The sequence below is a fragment of the Entelurus aequoreus genome, linkage group LG09, assembly GCF_033978785.1.
Source record: "Entelurus aequoreus isolate RoL-2023_Sb linkage group LG09, RoL_Eaeq_v1.1, whole genome shotgun sequence".
Taxonomy (NCBI): domain Eukaryota; kingdom Metazoa; phylum Chordata; class Actinopteri; order Syngnathiformes; family Syngnathidae; genus Entelurus; species Entelurus aequoreus.
Genome location: NC_084739.1, coordinates 50482724 through 50507203, shown reverse-complemented (window position 1 = coordinate 50507203; position 24480 = coordinate 50482724). Strand labels below are relative to the sequence as shown.

General features: G+C 40.6%; 1 protein-coding gene across 1 annotated transcript in view; it reads left to right on the top strand.

Moving 5' to 3' along the window:
- Window positions 1-24239, top strand: part of slc2a15a (solute carrier family 2 member 15a) — a 154600-nt gene extending 130361 nt beyond the window's left edge. Inside the window, exon 12 of the mRNA XM_062058896.1 lies at window positions 23405-24239. Coding sequence (XP_061914880.1) covers window positions 23405-23647 — 243 coding nt within the window. The 3' untranslated portion in view covers window positions 23648-24239. The remainder of the gene's footprint in view (window positions 1-23404) is intronic.
- Window positions 24240-24480: the final 241 nt, after the last annotated feature.

Sequence of the window (24480 nt, the reverse complement as noted above, 5' to 3'; positions counted from 1 at the left end):
ATCCATTTTCTACCAGTTATTACCTTCGGGGTCGCGGGGGGCGCTGGAGCCTATCTCAGCTACAATCGGGCGGAAGGCGGAGTACACCCTGGACAAGTATATATATATATATATATATATATATATATATATATATATATATATATATATATATATATATATATATATATATATATATATATATACACTACCGTTCAAAAGTTTGGGGTCACCCAGACAATTTTGTGGAATAGCCTTCATTTCTAAGAACAAGAATAGATTGTCGAGTTTCAGATGAAAGTTCTCTTTTTCTGGCCATTTTGAGCGTTTAATTGACCCCACAAATGTGATGCTCCAGAAACTCAATCTGCTCAAAGGAAGGTCAGTTTTGTAGCTTCTGTAACGAGCTAAACTGTTTTCAGATGTGTGAACATGATTGCACAAGGGTTTTCTAATCATCAATTAGCCTTCTGACCAATGAGCAAACACATTGTACCATTAGAACACTGGAGTGATAGTTGCTGGAAATGGGCCTCTATACACCTATGTAGATATTGCACCAAAAACCAGACATTTGCAGCTAGAATAGTCATTTACCACATTAGCAATGTATAGAGTGTATTTCTTTAAAGTTAAGACTAGTTTAAAGTTATCTTCATTGAAAAGTGCAGTGCTTTTCCTTCAAAAATAAGGACATTTCAATGTGACCCCAAACTTTTGAACGGTAGTGTATATATATATATATATATATATATATATATATATATATATATATATATATATATATATATATATATATATATATATATATATATATATATATATATATATATATATATACAGGAAGTCCCCGTTCTTACGTACGTTTGTAAGTCGGTTTTGTATGTAAGTCGGAACACAAGCCTATTTTATGCGGGTACGTACGTAAATCTAAAGTATATACATAAATATAACATAAACAACAATTGAGTCTCAGCACTTACTTTTATTGTGCTTTGCACAAAAACAGGCTTATTCGGAAGAGCTTGAAGCAAAGGAAGTTGGAGAGTCTGTCGATTGGAGGTACAAGGTCTGCGCAGGTAGAAGGCACAGGGTCTTGTGATGCTTTGGAGGTAGAAGGCACAGGGTCTTGTGATGGAGTTCTTTCAACCTTCTTGATAAAACGTACAAGGTACGTTTGATAAGAAGCTTTCTTTTTCTTTTCGTAAATCTCCACCTCAGAGAATCTGTCGCAGATCTGTAGACCTTAGTGTACCTTGCTGAGGTGGGATCTTGGCCTTCTATCATTGATATTGCCTCTTCGATCATCCAAAGAGCTTATGCCAATGCCTTGGCTATAAATCTCTTGGGTTCTGGCTCTTCTCCTGCTTCCACTTCTTCTGTCATCTGCTTCTCCAGTTCAATGAGGTCCTTAGTGCTCAGCTCCTCGCCGTGAGATTCGAGCAGCTGTGTCGCATCATCCATCTCCAATTTGAGTTGCAGCTGGTTACCAAGAGCCATCAATTTCTCAGTCACTTCTTCAACTGTATCCTCAAAACCGTGATAATCATTCACAAATTGAGGACATAGATTTTTCCACACACCATTCATATTGGAAATCTTAACCTCATCCCATGCATCAGCAATGTTCTTGACAGCTTCATAGATGCTTTATGACCGCCACCATTCCTTTAACGTCTTGCCATCTTGTCATCCAGTTGCTTTGACTGCCTTCGAGAATGTTCTTCGTAAATAGAAGGCTTTGAAAGAGGCAATCACACCTTGGTTCATTGGCTGGAGAAGGGATGTGGTATTTGGTGGAAGGTACGCAACTCAAATATTAGGATTAAAGTCATCTAAAAATACAAGATGGCCAGGTGCATTGTCAGGAACTAACATCTTGAAAGGATTGTTCTTTGCAGCGCAGTATCTCTCAACCTCAGGTACGAAATGGTTGGTAAACCAATCTTCAAAGACGGCCTTCTTGTTGGACTTCCAGGTAACTGGAAGTGAGCCCTTCCAAATACCCTTGAAAGCCCTTCGGTTCTCAGCTTGGTAAACAAGCAAAGGCTAAAGTTTACAGTCTCCCACAGCATTCCCTCCAAGCAAAAGTGTCAGTTTCTCCTTAGCCACTTTATGTCCTGGCGCTGATTTCTCTTCCTTGGCGATGTACATACGATCCGGCATCTGCTTCCAAAATAAGACTCTCTTCCACGTTAAATACTTGTTCGGCACTGTAATCCCCTTTCCTTAATTATTTCAGCCAACATATCAGGAAAGTCACTTGCTGCAGCATGATCCGCACTTGCCGCTTCCCCTTGCACTTTAATATTATGTAAATCTGCACGAGACCTAAAACGGTGAAATCAGCCACGACTGGCAGCAAACTCTTCACTTTCGTATTCGGGACCCTTTTCAGCCTTTTACTTTTCAAAAAGACTTTCGGCCTTTTCTTGAATCAGCATCAATAGGCCGTAAGGTGAACCCGTTTTTCGTTTCATCTCGTTCCCATGTCTGGGCACTAAATAATTTTTGGTTCTTAAAAAAGATATTTTGGTTTTCAATGAGAAAAAAAAGGTTCTCCACTTGACATCCAGGAGTATTTTTTTAATTAGTGTTTAAAGTCGGGACTATTTCTTGCTTAGGGTAACAATATATTCGTCCCAAGAGGTGATGTTTTTGTCACGTGCTTCACATTCGACCAATCAGGTAGCCGCGCAGATCCAAAATAGCGATGTCAACAACGTCTAGCGATGAAGAGGAAAATACACTAAAACACCTTAAAAAAGTCCGAAAAAAGAACAACAAAATATGCTACATGCATGTTACGTCTGTAAGGAATGAAGAGGTGAATGATTTCACTATCACAAGGTGGGATACTTACAGGAATTGTTTAAAACGGTGGCTTTGCTGTGATGGCGAGTTTCATAAAGTAGCTGAGACATTCAAAATCCTGTATCGATGTTGAATTTAAAGATATTCCTGATGACGCTGGGCTTCACCCGACTTGTTTCCGGCGGTTCATTGATAAGAAGTGTTTGGATTCTGCCTAAAAATTGGCCAAACGGCTGGATGGGGGTCAAGATGAGTCAGTGGCATCGGACAACGCTTCAGGCTCGACAAGTGACATTCCAAAGAAAAAACTAAGATCGAAGACGGGCCTGCCTATCAGTTCTGCTGGCCCTGTGCTCCCTGCCATTTGTATCATTTGCAAGAAAACGGACAAGAGAGTTACTGTGGGAGGCAAACGGCAGAAGGACCATCTTTCACAGGCAGAAACGCTTTCAGCAGGTAAACACACACACACTACACGTAGCACTTACACACATACAAACCATTTAATCATATTTTATTTTTAGGCCAGTTGATGAACGCTGCCAGGATAAAGCAAGACAATAGCATTCTCTTGCATATTGAAGACCGAGACTGTGTGGCCATGGAGGTACGGTACCACAAGTCCTGTTACAGACGGTACATCAGGTTCATGACAAAGTCTGATGTAACAGTTACTGGAACCGCAGTTGAAGAAGTGTGAGTTATTAAATTGCATTATCAATTATTTACACACTATAAATTACAATTCATATTAAAGATGCATGACAGATACAGTGTCAATAATTATGAAATGAATATAGAATAAATAAAAGTTTCACTTTTAGAATGGACTTTTCCATGATATTACATTTGTTTTAGATGCACTTGTAAAGGCTGTTTGTATGTAGCTACAATCTTGACTGCATACCTATTGGCACATATTAAATGTGTGTGTGTGACTGTGTGTTTCTTTTCAGAAGTGAACCAACCTTTGATGCCAGCTACAACATATTCTGCGAGAGGATTATCCGCCAAAGGATAACTGTTAATCAGGAGGTGCTGAGAATGAACCAGCTACGACAAATGTTTTTAAATACGGTGCAAAAACATGAAGATTGTGATGCTTCAAACTACAGGTAACAACAGAAGCTTTTTTTGGCGATGTAAAACACTTTTATGCTGGAAAATATCAGAATGATAATAAATAGGCTTTGATAGTATATTTAAACTACTAATACTTTTCAGTATGAATATATCTTTATTAACACCCTTGTGCTCCTCGTTCCCTGTGTTCTTATGTTGCAGGCAGGATAAATTAAAGAAAAGGCTGACTCTGGACTTTCCCCAACTGGTGTTTCACTGCCCCGGCATGGCAACATCTGCAAACTGTTTTTTGTTGAGACATTGTCTGCAGATAAGCTGATAGACAGGCTACCTCGTCCATCAGGTACAGACACAACTGAGTCAACTGAAGTAAGCCAAGGTGAAAGTGACACTGAACACATGAAAAGAACAACAGCTGGTCCGCAAACTACTGAGAACACGAGGACACTTTATAGTGCAGCGATGATATTGAAGCAGCTACTATGTGACTCTCCCGGTATGACGTGCCCCTGGCCACCCACATCAGATGATTTAAATGTGTCCGATGCAAAATCTGTTGTGCCACTTGAACTGTTCAATGTTCATATTAGGCCAGAGTAGAAAAATTGACCTTAAGGAGATTATATCCTACTCACTGGGAACGGTTTCCTATCCTATAGCCAGTATGGATGGTTCACTTGCCAAAACTAACAAATCAGCTCTCATGGATTTATTACAGGCTAAAGGTGGGGACTGCCTAGTTGATACAATCCCAGCAAATGGAGCTATTCTGTTCGATGGCATGGCGGTCATACAAGCCCTTCAGTCCAGACCAACCACCTTTGGAGAGCTCGCTGAGACCATACTACAGTACTTAGTCAAGCTGGCTCTGCAGTACAAGTGTGAAAGGGTAGACTTTGTGATAGACCAGTATCCTAAAATGAGCATTACAAATGTAGAACAGTCACGTAGAGCCGTTGGTGGCACACAACAGATGCAAATTTATGGCAGGACCCAGAAGACACCAATTCAATGGAAACAGTTTCTATCTGATGGAACAAACAAAGCGGCACTGGCTGAATTCCTCTTTGATGTGTGGAAAGATGCTTATCTAACAGATGTGGGCAAGGACTTGACTGTGTACATAGCACATGGAGATCTGTGTCACTACTTGAAAGTAACCGATGGTTCACAAACTGTAAATGCTGTTAAGGATCTTGAATGTGATCATGAGGAATGTGACACAAGGGTGTTCTTACATGCACATCATGCTGCACAAGAACATGAAACTCATCATTAAGAGCCCTGATACAGATGTGGCAGTTATTGTTTTAAGTCTGCAGAGAGATTTTCCATGTAGCTTGTATTTCTTCACGGGAGTTGGCAACAGGACAATAATCATTGACCTTGTTAAGGTGTCAACAGCCCTTGGAAACATTGTGTGTTCGGCACTTATTGGACTTCATACTTTCTCAGGTTGCGACTCCACAAGCGCCTTTCATGGCAAGGGGAAAAGAAAGACGTTTTCTGTTGCTTGCGAAAAGGTAGAATACCTGTCTGCATTTACACATCTGGGAAGCAGTTTTGAATTGAACCAGTCAACATTTGATGTGCTGAGCAAATATGTGTGCCACCTGTATGGCCAATCATCTGCAGAAAATGTCAACGGTGCAAGGTACAGAGCAGTGACGTGCGGTGAGGTTCATGGCTGGTGAGGCACTGACTTCATCACAGTCAGATTTACAAACATATGAACCCTAAAGAGTATCTTATTCACCATTTCATTGGCAGCAGTTAACGGGTTATGTTTAAAAGTTCATACCAGCATTCTTCCCTGCTTGGCACTCAGCATCAAGGGTTGGAATTGGGGTTTAAATCACCAAAAATTATTCCCAGGCGCGGCGCCGCTGCTGCCCACTGCTCCCCTCACCTCCCAGGGGGTGAGCAAGGGGATGGGTCAAATGCAGAGGACAAATTTCACCACACCTAGTGTGTGTGACAATCATTGGTACTTTATCTTAACTTTAACTTTACACATACAAACTGTAGCACACAAAAAAGCACATTTAATTTAAAAAAAACGTTATTATGATCTTACCTTTACTTATAAATGAAGTCCATGCGCAGCTCCTTTTGAACAAAAGCATCGGTAACTTGTTTATAGAAGTCTTCCTTATCTTTCTTCAGTTTTAAAAGTCTCTCTGTCTCGATGGAGATGATCCTTTAATTATTACCTCCTGCTTACAATGAAAGTCCAGTTTAGAAAACTGTTTTATTTTAGATATGTAATCCTCCATGTTAATAGTCCAGGCAAGAGGCAAAAATAAACGATCGCTGCTAACTGTTGCTGCTTGTTGTCACTTCTTCTGCAGCCGAATAGTCGCAAGAATGATCTCTGGGATCACTAGCCTCTACCACCAGGAGGCGGGATTACTGCGAGCCTCACACAGTGCGTCTTTTGTAGCCGTTTTATGATTGCTCAGCACAAGAAATATGTTACACACATACAGTTGTTGACAAAATACACTGTATATTATATACCTCAGCTAACTAAACTATGGAAATGTATAATATATCTCATATAGCAATACGGTCTCACTGCACAGCAGGCCAGCAGTTAGCCGAGTCATTGCGCAATCCATGGTGAGGCTCAACTCAGTGACGTACCTCAACTGGCTGGTGACTCACCGCAAGTCTCTTCTCCAGTATTTGAACGACAAATGTGAAAATTCAGCGATTTTGAACAAAAATAATCTAAAACTGGTGAAGTTAAATGGAAAATAACTTTATAGTATAATCACTGGATACATATAACAATCTAATTTTTATTTTTATTTTTACATTTTTTTTCTTTGCATGATGGCACGTGAGGCCCCGCCTCACCTGACTCCCCTGACTGCACGTCACTGGTACAGAGTATTCTGCAAGGCATCATCAGCTTTGCTGGAACTCTCAATGCCCCCTACAAGTCACGCCCTGCACCAACACTGCAAAAGGGCAAACTACCAGGCTGCAATAATGAGGCATTCTCTAAAAAGGTATATCACCCAATGGAAATGGATGGCACATTGAGGATGGGGAGTTAAAAGTTACATGGATGACTTCAAATCCTGCCCCTGATAGTATGTTAAAGGTAGTCCACTGCAGCTGCAAGCAGAGCAAATGTGAGATAGGAAGATGTTCCTGTATGTCTGCACGACTGTCCTGTACTGATTTGTGTCGGTGCCAAAATTGTGCCAATATTTCCATGGAAACAGAGGATAAAAGCACATGGGAAGATGGCTCTGATGATAGTTTTTGCTAAGAGATGAACAATGTCTCCCTCGTTCAGAATACGCAAAGTCACACTTAATCAGTTAGTTCTCTAATAAAAATGTGAGTTTTTGCCACATTTGAGAACAATCCCTGAGTATTTTACTATTTCCGTTTTTTTAATTACTTAAGTTAAATACTTTAAAAATAGAATGTTAGGTTACAGTGCACTTGACCTTAAAATAATTATAATAATCATAGTTTGAGTTTGTGCAAAATTTGAGGAAAATCTATCAAAGAATTCTTGAGATATGGCTTTAACAATGTGCAGAGTTAAGACAAAATAATTAAAAATGTATACAAAAAATACTCAAGACCTGCTGTGACATCAATACATTGTTTTGTTCATTTAAATATTGTTATATACCATATTGTGTACAGATTCTAAACTGTAATGCAGTGTTTGTTGTATTTTCATTTTTCTGCATTATTCGATATTTTGATTGATGTCAGCCATTTTGGGCCAAATTGTTCTTTATTTTATTTTATTTTTTACTTCCTCTTATAACACAGTATCTACTGAATTTTTTTTATGTATAAAACATCATTGTTTAGCAAAAGGTACCATGTGTATGTTCAATTGTACAGGTTGCTATTCACTTATTTTGAAGCGTTTGTTTAATTTTTTTTGTATGTTTCATTGTTTAAATTCAAATTAAAGTATACCAATGCTAAAATACTTGTCTCAAATGTTAGGTATATGTATTAATGTCAATTTTTGAGAGAGATTCTGTTAACAGAATGAATGTACATTTACAAGAAAAAACAGCTACATAAGATTTTTGTTTTTTTGTAATTGCTATTGTTATACATTTATGGCTCTAAAAAAAAAGGCCAGGATATTTTGCGTATAACTTTTAACCTAATGTGCACAATGGCATTCTCTATGCAAAAATGCAAAAAAAGAGTAGTGCCCAGACGTGGGAACGAAAATCCCTTTCTAGCCACTTTTTCCTGGTTCACCTTATGGCCTACAAGCTGACGGACGTACAACGCTGATTTTGGTCTTCTAGCCAAAGCACTAATAATCTTTCCATCGCGATAATGAGGCCACTTTGTTGTTTAGTAATCACTGTGGCCTTCATACGTGCTGAACCTTTCACATGTTTGAGAATGCGTGCTTTGTCCTTCACAATGGTGCCTACACTCGAACGGTTTAAAGACAATGCTTTCCCAATGATCGATGGCGTCTCACCCTTTTCAGAATGCTCTATCATGCTTTATGTATTTCACCTCCATCGTGATAGCCTTACTCTTCCTTGATTCACCACCTGCACCCGCATCTGCTGCACGTTTGGGAGGCATGATGAGTCCAAAAAAACAGTGTTGAAAATGCACGGAACTCAAAGGATGTGCGAAACGTTTCAATCAAATATGTCGTTAAACTAGTCTCTCCTCCTTCCTCGTTTATTCGCCCCGCCCCTGGAGCACGTTCGTAGCGGTGAGTTGCCGTAAGTTGAAATGCCATAAACCGGGGACTTCCTGTGTATATATATATATATATATATATATATATATATATATATATATATATATATATATATATATATGCTCCCCAAGGGGATGGGACAAATGCAGAGGACAAATTTCACCACATCTAAGTGTGTGTGTGACAATCATTGGTACTTTAATCTTTAATCTTAATATATATATATATATATATTAGGGGTGTGGGAAAAAATCGATTCGAATTCGAATCGCGATTGTCACATTGTGCGATTCAAAATCGATTCTCATTTTTAAAAAATCGATTTAAAAAAAAAAAAATTTTATAGTTTAATTTTGTTTTTATCTAATTAATCAGTCCAACAAAACAATACACAGCAATACCATAACAATGCAATCCAATTCCAAAACCAAACCCGACCCAGCAACACTCAGAACTGCAATAAACAGAGCAATTGAGAGGAGACACAAACACGACACAGAACAAACCAAAAGTAGTGAAACAAAAATTAATATTATCAACAATATGGGGCGGCGTGGCAAAGTTGGTAGAGTGGCCGTGTCAGCAATCGGAGGGTTGCTGTTTACTGGGGTTCAATCCCCACCTTCTACCATCCTTGTCACGTCCGTTGTGTCCTTGGGCCAGACACTTCACCCTTGCTCCTGATGGCTGCTGGTTAGCGCCTTGCATGGCAGCTCCCGCCATCAGTGTGTGAATGTGTGTGTGAATGGGTGAATGTGGAAATACTGTCAAAGCGCTTTGAGTACCTTGAAGGTAGAAAAGCGCTATACAAGTATAACCCATTTATCATTTATTTATCATTTAACAACAGTATCAATATTAGTTACAATTTCAACATAGCAGTGATTAAAAATCCCTCATTGACATTATCATTAGACATTTATAAAAAATTTAAAAAAAGAACAATAGTGTCACAGTGGCTTACACTTGCATCGCATCTCATAAGCTTGACAACACACTGTGTCCAATATTTTCACAAAGATAAAATAAGTCATATTTTTGGTTCATTTAATAGTTAAAACAAATTTACATTATTGCAATCAGTTGATAAAACATTGTCCTTTACAATTATAAAAGCTTTTTACAAAAATCTACTACTCTGCTTGCATGTCAGCAGACTGGGGTAGATCCTGCTGAAATCCTATGTATTGAATGAATAGAGAATCCTTTTTAATCTTGGCAAAAATCTTAGCCACACGATTATCAAATGTAATAGGAAAATTAATTCATACTGACCAAACTGGCTTCATGGAAGGTCGACAATCTTCAGACAATACAAGGAAATTATTTAATGTTATTTACTATGCTAGAAGTCTCCCTTATCCCACAGCAGTATGTACTGTTGATGCGGAGAAGGCATTCGACCGCATAAACTGGTCATTTATGTTTTGCACATTACGTAAATTTGGATTTGGAGATAATTTTATTCAACGGATTAAGATGCTTTATACAAGGCCCATGGCATCAGTCAAAACCAATAATCATATTTCAGAACCTTTTTGTTAAAAAAAAGGACTAAAAAAGGGATGTCCTGCATATGGATTATTATTTAATTTGGTTATTGAACCCTTAGCTGCAAAAATAAGAAGTGAAAATAATATTCATGGTATAAAAATTGGCTCTCAGTATAATAGGCTATCGATGTATTGTGATGACATAATTCCCTACCTGTCACATTTTAACTCCTCTCATCACTATACCAATAATGTCATCACTGAATATGGGTGTTTATCAGGGTATAAAGTCAATTGGGACAAATGTGAAATATTACCACTTAATAAACACTGCAAGAAATCACAAGTTCAGAACTCCAAAATTAAATGGAAAGAGGCAGAAATCATATATGTAGGACTACACATTACACCAAACTTTTATACAAGCAGAGATCTAAATATTAAACATTTAAAAAATAAGATAGAATCCAAAATGGAACGCTGGTCACGTCTCCAAATATCACTTTGGGGTCGGGTGAACATAGTAAAAATTAGTATACTGCGAGCAGTTAATTATATACTGAAAATGATGCCTGTCCTAATTAATAAAAGTTGGTTTAAGAAAATACATACAATGATATCACATTTGATATGGTGTGGAAAGAAAGCCAGTTGTTCATACTTAAGGTTGTCTTGTACACAAGTTAAAAGAGAACTACAATTACCAAACTTCTTACATTATTATATCTCCTTCGGTTGTGAACAAGCAAGCCACTTGTTTCATTCTTCTGCAGATAAGGACTGGATCAACATAGAAAAAAATATGTTAATGAATTTGGACATTGTTTTGGGGAGTTTATATTATATTAAAAAAATACCTAATGAATTGAGGCAGAGCCCAATAGAAGCCACCCTTAACATTCTAAAACTGTGTCAGAAAATACTAGGAATCAAGTCAATGACATCTGTAAATCAACCGCTTTGGTACAATCCTAATATCATAATTAATAAAAATGTGGTTAAATGGACAACATGGAAAGACGGAGGTATTACTAAACCTCATCATATTATTAATAAAAACTCTTTTAAACCGTTCAATGATTTAGTTGAGCAATATAATGTACCCAGAAATAATTTTTAAAATTGTATCTCTTTAAAACACGCTGTAAATAAATGCATATCCTCTGAAAGTATGTCTTTAAATAGCCATGAACTGGAAGATGCACTTTTTAATCAAGATACATTTAAGAAATGAATTAAACTATTTTATGGAATAATAAATGAACACCACACTAGAAATGCAAATGATGCATGTGTTGGGAAATGGATTATGGACTTAAACATTTTAGATGAAAGAGACATATGGAATGATATTTGGAAAAATGCCAATAAGCCCTTTAGAAGCATTAAAGATAAGCTTACTCAATTTAAGATATTGAATAGTTTGTATTTTACATCTTCTCAGCTGTTTAAAATTGAAGTAGTAGATAGCAAGTTATGTATGAAGTGTCGGGCAGCCGAGGCAACTCTTGTTCATTGAAAACAACAAAAGAAGCAATCACAGTCCTTAATATAAATTGTCCAATGACACTGCAAACTTGTATTCTTGGAGATCTCCATCAATTTAGTAACGTGTCATCAAAGAGTAAAAATGCATTTCTTTCAATATGCATTATAACAAAAAGGGTAATATTGAAAACATGGATAGATGTTGATAGTCCAACTCATACTGACACAAGCTATGGCGATGATATCAGTAGAAAAAACTGCATTTAGTTTAGATAATAACGAGTCATATATTGGGATATGGGATCCATTATTTAAATTTGTTTCAACTATTAAATGAACCAAAATATGACTTATTATATCATTGTGGAAAATATTGGACACAGTGTGTTGTCAAGTTTATGAGATGAGATGCAAGTGTAAGCCACTGTGACACTATTGTTCATTTTTTATTTTTTTTTATTTTTATTAATGTTTATAATGATAATATCAATGAGGGATTTGTAATCACTGCTATGTTGAAATTGTTACTAATATTGACACTGTTGTTGATAATATTCATTTTTGTCTCACTACTTTTAGATAGTTCCGTGTCATGTTTGTGTGTCCTCAATTGCTCTGTTTATTGCTATTCTGAATGTGGCTGGGTCGGGTTTGGTTTTGAATTTGTATTGCATTATTATGGTATTGTTGTGTATTGTTTTCATTAAAACAAAAAAAAACAAAAAAAAAATGTTTTCGAATCGAGAATCGTGTTGAATTGAAAAAAAAAATCGATTTTGAATCGAATCGTGACCTCAAGAATCGATTTTGAATCGAATCGTGGGACACCCAAAGATTCACACCCCTTATATATATGTATATATATGTATGTATATATATATATATATATGTATATATATATATATATATATATATATATATATATATATATATATATATATATATATATATATATATATATATATGTATATATATATATATATATATATATATATATATATATATATATATATATATATATATATATATATATATATATATATAAAGACAAAACCTTTGTGTTATTGGCAGTGTTGGGACTAACGTAACGCCGTTATTTTCGGCGGTAACTAGTAGTCTAACGCATTATTTTTTATATTCAGTAACTCAGTTACCGTAACTACATGATGCGTTACTGCATTATTTTACGTTATTTTTTATATAGTATCGGCTAGAAACTGAGAAGATCTGAGTGTGTTTTATTGGAGAGCTGCGGTGTCGTCCTTCTGAATCTTCCTGTCTCACAAGAGGTGCGCTGTGTGTGCGTGTGTGTGTGTGTGGGGCGGGGGGCGGGCGTGTCTGTGTTTACTAACAACAAGACATCATGGCTGAGCCGAAGTCGAGTTTCTTAACATGGAGATATTCTCACTATTTTTCTGTTGTCGAGCACAGAGAAAAGAACATTTTAGTTAAATGTAAGTTGTGTCTTGGGTCAAAGATCCTATCCCATCTCTTGCCCAAAACAGCAATTCAGATCTACTGAAACAGCTACAAAAGCAACATGCTTCGACGAAGCTAGTAAAGAGAGACACAGACTCCGATGCCACTTCACCTCCACCTCCACCTCCACCTCCACCTAAGCAACAGCTGCTGGATTTTAACAGAGGGACTGCTAGCCAGGACAACATTGATAGAGCCATTGCAGCGTATGTGGTAGAAGACATGCAGGCTATTTCTACAGTGGAGCTAATTAGCATGATATCGGGCATCAAACAGCAAATGGCACGGAGAACATGCCCTGGTCAGACAGAATCTCTTTCGGGATTCCGACTCGGGAGATGACCTGAAACTGCGCTTGCGCCACACTCTTTGCTGAGATGGACTGCAACGTCACTGCTGCGGGATAGCGAGTTGCATAATCCACCAGGACTAGCACAAAACGATATCCCCGGGTGCTCGGGTGAAATGGTCCGACGAGGTCCATGCCAATCTCCTCAAACGGGACCTCCATGAGTGGTAATGGGCACAAAGACGCCCGGAGGGTGGACGCTGGATTGGCGAGCTGGCAGTCCAGAGGCTGCACACCAGCGGTGCACGTCTGCCTGGCCAATAGAACCGGACCATTACCCGGTTGAGTGTTTTATCATACCCCATGTGTCCGGCCGTGGGGTTAAAGTGAGCCGCCTAGAAAACCATTTACCGACGGCTTTTAGGCACCAACAACTGGGTGATTTCTTCCCCCGTCTGAGTGTCACAACTCACTCTGTATAATCTGTCCCTGATTAATGCAAAGTGAGGGAATACCCGCGCTATTCCCGGGCGCTCCAGCTGACCATCAATGGATATCACTTGGTCCCAGGCTGAGCGTAGAGTATCATCACGAGACTGCTCAAGTGGGAAATGTTCCATGGGGTGACACAGGGGAGCCAGGGGGGCCTCCCGCGAATCCCCCGCCGGTTCCCCCTCCCCTTGGCAGTGTCGGATGACCTCGCGTCACCACTGAGAACAGCGCAGATACTCAGTTTCCCTACCGGTCGTGAACGCACCCCTGCGCACTGCTTCACCAACTCGCCGAACCCCGCCCAATTGGTCCCTAAGATTAAGGGGTGCGTCAGGTGCGAACTTACAGCCACCTTAACACTATATTTTCTCCCGTTGAAACAAATTTCCACCGGCATTATAGGGTACTCGTGAATATCCCCATGCACACTTTTAATTCTCACCACTGCTGCCAGGTCTCGAGGGCGGTGGTAGCGGATCCAGGCCGATGTCTGCGCCGGGATCGTCTCCAGGAACTCCTCAAGGATGAGCCGTTCCACCACCCGGCCGTCGGCTTCCTCTGGCTGTAGCCATCGCGTCGCTGCGTCCTGCTGCCGCTGCCCTAGCGCAAACGGCCAATCCTCCGGGCCTAGATGCAGCACCTGGAATCGTTGCCGGTGGTCCTCTCTGGAGCACCCTTTGCGGTCCAACACCGCCCGCCTCAGGTCCTGGAAGCGCACGCAGGAAGCCAGCGGCAGGCTGGGCGCCGCTCACTGCGCCTCCCCTGCCAGCAGCGGCAGCAGCCGCACTCCCCACTCCTCCTCCGGCCAAGCGCATGCCCCGCAGTGGCCACAAAAATGTCCAGGAACGCCTGGGGGTCCTCCGTCTCCGCCATGCGGTGGATGGCCGCAACCGCTGATGTTGGCGCCGCTTCTCTGACCCGGTCCACCAGCGACTGCAGGATCCGGGTCTGCTGGGCCAGCTGGAGTCGGGGCGCCTCTCCTTGCTGCTGGCTGGCCGCCATCACCTCCGCAAAAACCTGCCCCAATGCTGCCAGGGGGTCAGACCTTGTCATCTTTGATGATCAGGTTTGTTGGGTGCCAGATGTAGAGGTTGCCCTCTTGTGGGTTCCCCTGATCACGACAGATCTTCTCGTGAGCCCGGTAGTCAGGTTTAACAATGCTTTTATTTGCGCACACGCGCCAGGACAGCACACTGTTCTGTGACTTTTCAGTCTTTTCTGCTCTCTCTCCCTCCTCTTGGCGTGGCGTGGCGTGGTCTTGCATACGTGTGTCTTACCATACCATACCATACCAACTTTATTTATAAAGCCCTTTAAAAACAAGCACAGTTGAAAAACAAAGGGCTGTACACCACAAAGAAATAGAGGCAAAGGACAGACTAAAAAATAACATTTAAAACAGAAATAAAAATACACATTGAAAAAGCAAATATAAATTACCCTAAGAACAGTTGTTAGATAAAAAACTGTTTAAAAGTTAAAAACAGTTAAAAAAGTTAAAAGCTAAAAACAATTTAAAGGCCTACTGAAACCCACTACTACCGACCACGCAGTCTGATAGTTTATATACCAATGATGAAATCTTAACATTGCAACACATGCCAATACGGCCGGGTTAACTTATAAAGTGCAATTTTAAATTTCCCGGGAAATATCCGGCTGAAAACGTCTCGGTATGATGACGTTTGCGCGTGACGTCACGGGTTGAAGCAGACATTTTGGAATAGCACGGTGGCCAGCTTAAGTCGTCTGTTTTCATCGCAAAATTCCACATTATTCTGGACATCTGTGTTGGTGAATCTTTTGCAATTTGTTTAATGAACAATGGAGACAGCAAAGAAGAAAGCTGTAGGTGGGATCGGTGTATTTGCGGCCGGCTACAGCAACACAACCAGGAAGACTTTGAGTTGGATAGCAGACACGCTATCCGACGCTAGCCGCCGACCGCACCGATGATCGGGTGAAGTCCTTCGTCGCGCCATCGATCGCTGGAACGCAGGTGAGCATGGGTGGTGATGAGCAGATGAGGGCTGGCGTAGGTGGAAAGCTAATGTTTATAGCATAGCTCTGTCGAGGTCCCGTAGCTAAGTTAGCTTCAATGGCGTCGTTAGCAACAGCATTGCTAGGCTTCGCCAGGCTGGACAGCATTAACCGTGTGGTTACAGGTCCAGGGTTTGGTTCGGTGTCTCCTGATAGTAGAAGTAATAATAGTATTGTTGATCTTCTGTCTATCCTTCCAGTCAGTGGCATGTTTCTTCTGTTTCTATCCGCAGTTAAGCACAATGCTTTCACGTTAGCTCCGAAGCTAAAGTGCTTCACCAATGTATTGTCGTGGAGATAAAAGTCACTGTGAATGTTCATTTTGCGTTCTCGACTCTCATTTTCAAGAGGATATAGTATCCGAGGTAGTTTAAAATACAAATCCGTGATCCACAATAGAAAAAGGAGAAAGTGTGGAATCCAATGAGCCCTTGTACCTAAGTTACGGTCAGAGCGAAAAAAGATACACCCTGGCGTCCTGCACTGCACTCTAATCCTTCACTGTCACTTTCCTCATCCACAAATCTTTCATCCTCGCTCAAATTAATGGGGTAATCGTCGCTTTCTCGGTCCGAATCGCTCTCGCTGCTGGTGTAAACAATGTGCAGATGTGAGGAGCTCTTCAACCTGTGACGTCACGCTACTTCCGGTACAGGCAAGGCTTTTTTTATCAGCGACCAAAAGTTGCGAACTTTATCGTTGACGTTCTCTACTAAATCCTTTCAGCAAAAATATGGCAATATCGCAAAATGATCAAGTATGACACATAGAATGGATCTGCTATCCCCGTTTAAATATGAAAATCTCATTTCAGTAGGCCTTTAAAATCTCATGCTGGGTTAAAAGCCAGTGAATAAAAATGGGTTTTAAGAAGGGTCTTAAACATAGCCAAAGAAGGGGCCTGTCTCACATGGAGAGGGAGATCGTTCCAGAGTTTGGGACCCGCAACAGAGAAGGCTCTGTCCCCTCTGAGCTTTTCGCTTTGTTTTGGGTACCTCCAGGATCAGCTGATCAGCTGACCTGAGGGTCTTGCTTCAACTCCAGTTCCCACAGTGTGTCTGCTGCTGATAAGCATGGCAGGTGATTGGATGATCAGCCCCAGCTGGGTATTCCAATCACCTGCCAGCTGTGCTTCGAGACCGGTCCTTACACACCCCACTCCTGCAGCAGGTGTGCCGACCACGCCCCCCTCCACATAGACAATTTTACAACTTTGCCAAATGTGTATCTTATTTTTGGGATGTAAATATGTAATGCACTGTGTTGTATCCTGTCAAACCAAGAACAAGTGGGGGTGTTGAACTTTGTTAGTTGTATGTTCTTGCTGACCATTGGTCTGACTCTGGGTGTGGGTGGAACTAACACATCGATGTGTCTAATTATCAATAAATGGCTGCAGAGGGTTGCTGTTGAGTATGCAGGCAAACGCAATGCTGTGTACTGTGTGCTGTTTGCTGTCCTCCGTCATCCAGCTTTCGTAAAATGTCTGCGCCAACAATTTAGCTTATCCACTTCCTATAACACGTCTACTGTTGTTATACGAAGTCACTTGCATGCGGCAAACAATTATCACATCACTCTAAATGTATCTGACCGGATTCCGTAAATGAACAAGGAACTTGCTACTTCACGGGGAAAAATGGACGCCACAGATCAGTGGGTTAGTAAGTTTGTGCCGTGGCTGTTGTGTAGAGAAAATAGGCAGATGATGGAAAACCAGCTGCAGGAGGAGGAAGTAAAGAATTGCAAAAAGGAAAGTGATCGTGCTGCACACACAAATTACATAGCTAGACCAAAGATGACAAAAAAGTTGCAAACGGGTCCCAGTGCTGTTTGCACTGTAGTTGCAGTCACATTTGAAAAGATCCGGTTATAAACGGATTCGTACTAACTCCTGATGTGGCCCAAATCTGATGCGAAAATATCAGCTTTGACGAACTTTACAGTGTTTAAACTGGTAAAAAAAAATATCCGATCTGTGTCACTTCAGGGCAAAAAACATCAGATTTGGTGTCCAGTGTAAAAGGAGCGTTGGTGTCAGCGTTGAGCATGTCTCAGTATGAAGCTTAAGAGCTGGCCTAATAGGAAGTGGCCACAGGTGTGCTGCAGCAACTCTGCCCAGTAAGTACAAACAAGGGCAACTGCAGACAAAAGACAGAGGCAGAATCAGCAGCACAATAGCAACAAGACGAACACATTCCAACCATTTTTTGGACTTTGCTTAAAACTTACAACTTAGACTTTGAGGGAATAGCCTGCGGGGAGGTGTGGTGGGGGTAGGAGGATACCTCTCTGGGGCTCCAGTCCTCCTGACTTGTCCTCTGCTCGTCCATTCCTCAATTTTGACTGCACATTTAGGGGAGCTCGACATGAGAGGTACCCACCATGACCCTAATGTCACCCATTTTTAATCGTATCATTAGTCCCCACCTGCATACATATCTGCCTCAGGGACTGGATGTCAGCTGTGATGGCTGACCTCCTAATTTTAACACACATTAGACACTCTGGGGGGCCTTATACACTCCCATATCACATGCACAAGTGGGATGGGGTTAGGGGTGCGCCGGGCCCCTCATTTCCTTCACAACTGGCACAGGCTCTGGGGACTGTGGTCTGCTGGTCTACCAATCTTGTGCAGGGACCTCGCTGATGGTGTGAGAGTGAGACGTGTTCTGTCTGTGGGCGGAGTTTTGCGCTTGGTTTAGATCACATCTAAGGCCAGTGGGGTGGGTTCTATCTCTGTTGGGGAGGGAGTGGGGGACCCTCAGGTATGCGCAGCCGAGGCAATGAGTGGAGTGGAGTGGCTGGATGGAGTTGTTGTGTGTCGTTTTATTTTCCGCGATTGTGGTTGTAGTGTTGTTTGGTGTACTCGGGGGCTGGTTGTGCACAGGTTGGTGTATTTTTGCCGCGCTGTGTGGTTTTTTTTGGGGGGGGGTTTGTCTGACTGGATTGAGAGGCTGCGCAGTAGGCTTTCTGGGTGGAGGGGTCATGTAGTGTTGTTCTGGCTTCATGGTGTTTTTATTTGTGTATTTAGACGTGGTTGTCATCTTTTTGACAGTTTTTTTTTATAGATGTGGATTAGGTTGTCGGTTGTTTGTGGCGTCGCACGAGTCCGTGTCCGTCTGTGTCGGCTTAGCGCTATCAATGACTTGGTGTGAGGGCAGCGCAGCCCTTTTGCTTGGTGTTGGTTCTGTGGCTTGGTTGTTTCGGCGGTGTGTTTGTGCAAGTTTGGATTAGGGAGTGGCGTTGATGTCTCATGTTTATGTAGTGGCATTTGCGCTGACTAACGGTCTGGCGCTGGCTAGTGTCCATGGTTTTGTCGGCGTGTGGTTGTCAGTCGCTGTTTTTCGGTCGTTTAATTTCATCAGGTGGTGCTAGCTGTTGGGGGTTTTGCTGTGATTGTTTGTTTGTTTGTGGTGCTGGCACCTGTGGTTGCTTAGTCTAGTTCGAGGGGGTGGCTGCTATTGTGGCTTGTGATGGCACATGATGGTTGTCAAGGCTTAGTTTTGGTTTGTTGTCATGTTGTTTGGCTTCTCAGGTGTCGGCCCAGGCATGCCCTCCCACTCTGTTGCGCCGTCCTTTGTGCCCATAGGTCAATAGGTCATACGCTCCCACATACATATACAAATACAGTACATACATACACACTTGGTACATACATCCACACGCACGTTCCTTGTACAAACATACATATACACATACTATACACACACAAGCATCAATGTATACATACATATAATCATGTTTCATCGAACATATATTTATGTTGTCACGCCCGAGGGGAACTGGGTAAAAAAAGGCACTCTGATAAAGCTTAACCTATTATACTTTAACAATCTACAAGGTTAATGTAGCACTCTTTTCTTTTTCCCCTCCATTTATCTGCTTTCTTTGGTAATTCATGTTTTCATTACATTTATGTATTGTTGCATTTGAAACAATTGCACTGTTAAAGGTAATCATTATTATTATTCAATATCAATTGTGTTATTTATATTGGTATTTTAATTTTTTCCTTTTGTAGTGCATTAATGTTCATTGTCTTTCTGTGTTATCTGCAGTGTTGGGACTAACGCGTTACAAAGTAACGCATTACTGTAACGCCGTTATTTTCGGCGGTAACTCGTAATCTAACTACATGATGCGTTACTGCGTTATTTTACGTTATTTTTTATGTAGTATCAGCTACAAACTGAGAATATCTGAGTGTGTTTTATTGGAGAGCTGCAGTGTCGTCCTTCTGAATCTTCCTGTGTCACAAGGGGGAGAAGAGGCGCGCTGTGTGTGTGTGGAGGTGGGGTGGTGTGGGGTGGGGGGTGTTTGTGTCTGTGTTTACTAACAAGACATCATGGCGGAGCCGAAGTCAAGTTTCTTAACATGGAGATATTCTTACTACTTTTCTTTTGTCGAGCACAAAGAAAAGAACATTTTAGTTAAATGTAAGTTGTGTCTTGGATCAAAGATCCTATCTACTGCCCAAAACAGCATTTCAAATCTGCTTAAACAGCTACAAAAGCAACATGCTTGGACAAAGCTAGTAAAGAGAGACACACTTCACCTCCACCTCCACCACCACTTAAGCAACAGCGGCTGGATTTTAACGGAGGGACTGCTAGCCAGAACAACATTGATAGAGCCATTGCAGCGTATGTGCTAGAAGACATGCAGGCTATTTCTACAGTGGAGTCACCCGCTTTCAGACAGCTAATTAGCATGACACCCGCCGTCAAACGGCAAATGGCAAATGGCACGGAAAACATTTTCCAAGTACCTGGACAGTGAGGACATACAAATGGAAAGCAAGGTAAAGAAAACACTCCAAACTCTGCCTCTGCTTATCATTAAGCACTGAAGGTACACACACTCAGTCAATTCTCTTATATACTGTTGCTCTTTCATTCTAGATTGTCTAATTATCACATCACTCTAAATGTATAGACTATAAAGTTCACAAACATAAAGAGGGATCCTAGTGGGCAAGGCCAATCTTTCCTTATCTCTAAACTAAAAGTGGGGAAATGTGTAGAGTGTTCTGGGCTTCAGTACAGTGTTGATCTCCTGAAAACATGATTTTATTTCAGAATTCTTTGAGAGAAAAAAACACCTGGTTAGGCTTTGTGTGCTTGTCATGTGTGCCTTCCTTGGGTGAAGCCAGGTTTACAGCTATGTTGTGACATGTTGTTATTATGATGTTTGTTAATTATGTATGTTATGTTGCAGCTATTTAAAATACGTTTGTCCATTTTTTCTGGCCTGAAACAAATTGGCACTTTGAAACATATCTTTGTCTTTGTGTGTTGTATGTAGACCACATTGCTTAGCAGAGTTCAGTGATGCAAATGCATGTCAAGTTGATCAACAGATTGTATTATTCTCCGGTGCAATAACAGTACTGAAATTAAAGCTAAAAGGGCAATAAAGGGGGCCTTAAAAAAAATAAAAAATACAAACCCTGTTTCCATATGAGTTGGGAAATTGTGTTAGATGTAAATATATACGGAATACAATGATTTGCAAATCATTTTCAACCCATATTCAGTTGAATATGCTACAAAGACAACATATTTGATGTTCAAACTGATAAACATTTTTTTGTTTGCAAATAATCATTAACTTTAGAATTTGATGCCAACAACACGTGACAAAGAAGTTGGGAAAGGTGGCAATAAATACTGATAAAGTTGAGGAATGCTCATCAAACACTTATTTGGAACATCCCATAGGTGAACAGGCAAATTGGGAACAGGTGGGTGCCATGATTGGGTATAAATGTAGATTCCATGAAATGCTCAGTCATTCACAAACAAGGATGGGGCGAGGGTCACCACTTTGTCAACAAATTCGTGAGCAAATTGTTGAACAGTTTAAGAAAAACCTTTCTCAACCAGCTATTGCAAGGAATTTAGGGATTTCACCATCTACGGTCCGTAATATCATCAAAAGGTTCAGAGAATCTGGATAAATCACTGCACGTAAGCAGCTAAGCCTGTGACCTTCTATCACTCAGGCTGTACTGCATCAACAAGCGACATCAGTGTGTATAGGATATCACCACATGGGCTCAGGAACACTTCAGAAACCCACTGTCAGTAACTACAGTTGGTCGCTACATCTGTAAGTGCAAGTTAAAACTCTCCTATGCAAGGCAAAAACCGTTTATCAACAACACCCAGAAACACAGTCGGCTTCGCTGGGCCTGAGCTCATCTAAGATGGACTGATACAAAGTGGGAAAAGTGTTCTGTGGTCTTACGAGCCCACATTTCAAATTGTTTTTGGAAAAGAACCATCCGGATTGTTATAAGCACAAAGTTGAAAAGCCAGCATCTGTGATGGTATGGGGGTGTATTAGTGCCCAAGACATGGGTAACTTACACATCTGTGAAGGTGCCATTAATGCTGAAAGGTACATATAGGTTTTGGAGCAAGATATGTTGCCATACAAGCAACGTTACCATGGACGCCCCTGTTTATTTCAGCAAGACAATGCCAAGCCACGTGTTACATCAATGTGGCTTCATAGTAAAAGAGTGCGGGTACTAGACTGGCCTACCTGTAGTCCAGACCTGTCTCCCATTGAAAATGTGTGGCACATTATGAAGCCAAAAATACCTCAACGGAGACCCCCGGACTGTTGAACAACTTAAGCTGTACATCAAGCAAGAATGGGAAAGAATTCCACCTGAGAAGCTTAAAAAATGTGTCTCCTCAGTTCCCAAACGTTTACTGAGTGTTGTTAAAAGGAAAGGCCATGTAACACAGTGGTGAACATGCCCTTTCCCAACTACTTTGGCACGTGTTGCAGCCAAGAAATTCTAAGTTAATTATTATTTGCAAAAAAAAATAAAGTTTATGAGTTTGAACATCAAATATCTTGTCATTGTAGTGCATTCAATTGAATATGGGTTGGAAAGGATTTGCAAATCATTGTATTCCGTTTATATTTACATTTAACACAATTTCCCAACTCAAACGGGGTTTGTAAAAATAGAAGTAATTAATAGTTACTTTTCACAGTAACACATTACTTTTTGGTGTAAGTAACTGAGTTAGTAACTGAGTTACTTTTTAAATAAAGTAACTAGTAACTGTAACTAGTTACTGGTTTTCAGTAACTAACCCAACACTGGTCAAATTTGTACGTATCGTAGTTGCTACTGTTCTTCTGTTGTTGTTGTTTTTTTTGTTTTTTTGTTTTCTGTATCTTTTATCCCCCTCATGTCTCCGCAATCTCCCCCTCCTCTGTTATCCTTTTTCTCTTTTATATCCCTTCCTGTTTCGGTCCAGCTGCGACAAACATTAAATAAATCTATTTAATAAAGTCAAATACAAATAAGGCAACAAGAGAAGTATCCCACACTTGTCTTTTGTAGAGTACATCTGTACAGCAGATATGGGCATATACATCAAGAGTATTATTTGCCTAAGTAGCTCGACAGGACATGCTAAAAAAAACAACAACAAAAAACCTGAAAAAAATAAAAAACTTAAGACATAATCATGCTTTTCTTTTTCATCCTACCAGATGTCAGCTGGGTCTTACTGCTACTTGGTGTTCGCCAGCATTTGTATACTTGTGGCCGTCTACGTCTACGCTGTCATGCCTGAAACCAAAAACAAGACTTTCATGGAGATCAGCCACTTGTTCACCAAGAAAGAACCCGTTCTGGAGACCGAGTGCCTTCTCCTTGTGGACCAGATGAAACTGAATAAGATAAACGGCTACGGAGTGCTAGAACCGGCATCATTTGCGTTTGACAGCTCCTAATCAGTACCATAACAAAGCTACCAAACTACTATATCTGCATACTGTATTTGTGTCAAGCTGGAGGGCTCGTTTGTATCCACTCAGGTTCAAAACACTGCTCACAATACTCTGTGGTATGTAGTTCTGCTATATAAATGTGCAACCTTTTTATCTACTTTAGGATAATGCATGGGTTGTTTTGAAACCACTTTCTAATGTTTTTCAGAATACTGCACTCTTGTATTGTATGGCTGCCAATACAGATACACATGTGATTCCTTATCTTCTATTTCTTACACTAATATTTGTACGCATATAATTTGCTTGAAGCTAATTATGATTCATGTTTAAAATATAATACTTCAGCTCTCGGTAGAATTTGATGTCCTTGTGACAGATTGTGCTACTGAACAAATGCTGCGATCAAGATCTCAGTTCTATTAACACGGTGATAAAGCTGGTCAACTATTAGCTCATCAACTACGCAAAATATCAGCATCCCATTATATTTTGCAGATTCAATCTGATTCAGGTATAGTTATGGATGATCTTGAGGTCAATAATGTATTTAAGTATTTCTATATATCCCTGTACTCATCTGCTTATTCTACTCCTGAGTTTAATATTGTTTTTAAATATTTTTGCTGCGGGATTAAATGTTGCAGCGTTGTCACTACAAAACGGAAAATCCCTGGGACCAGATGGCTATCCTCCCTTCAAAAAATGTGGCATAAGCTAGCCCCCCTATTATTGGACATGTACAATGAATCGTTTGAATCTGGCTGTCTCCCGCAAATGCTCAACTTAGCGTCAATGTATTTCCTCTTGAAAAAAGGCAAGGACCCTTTGTTGTG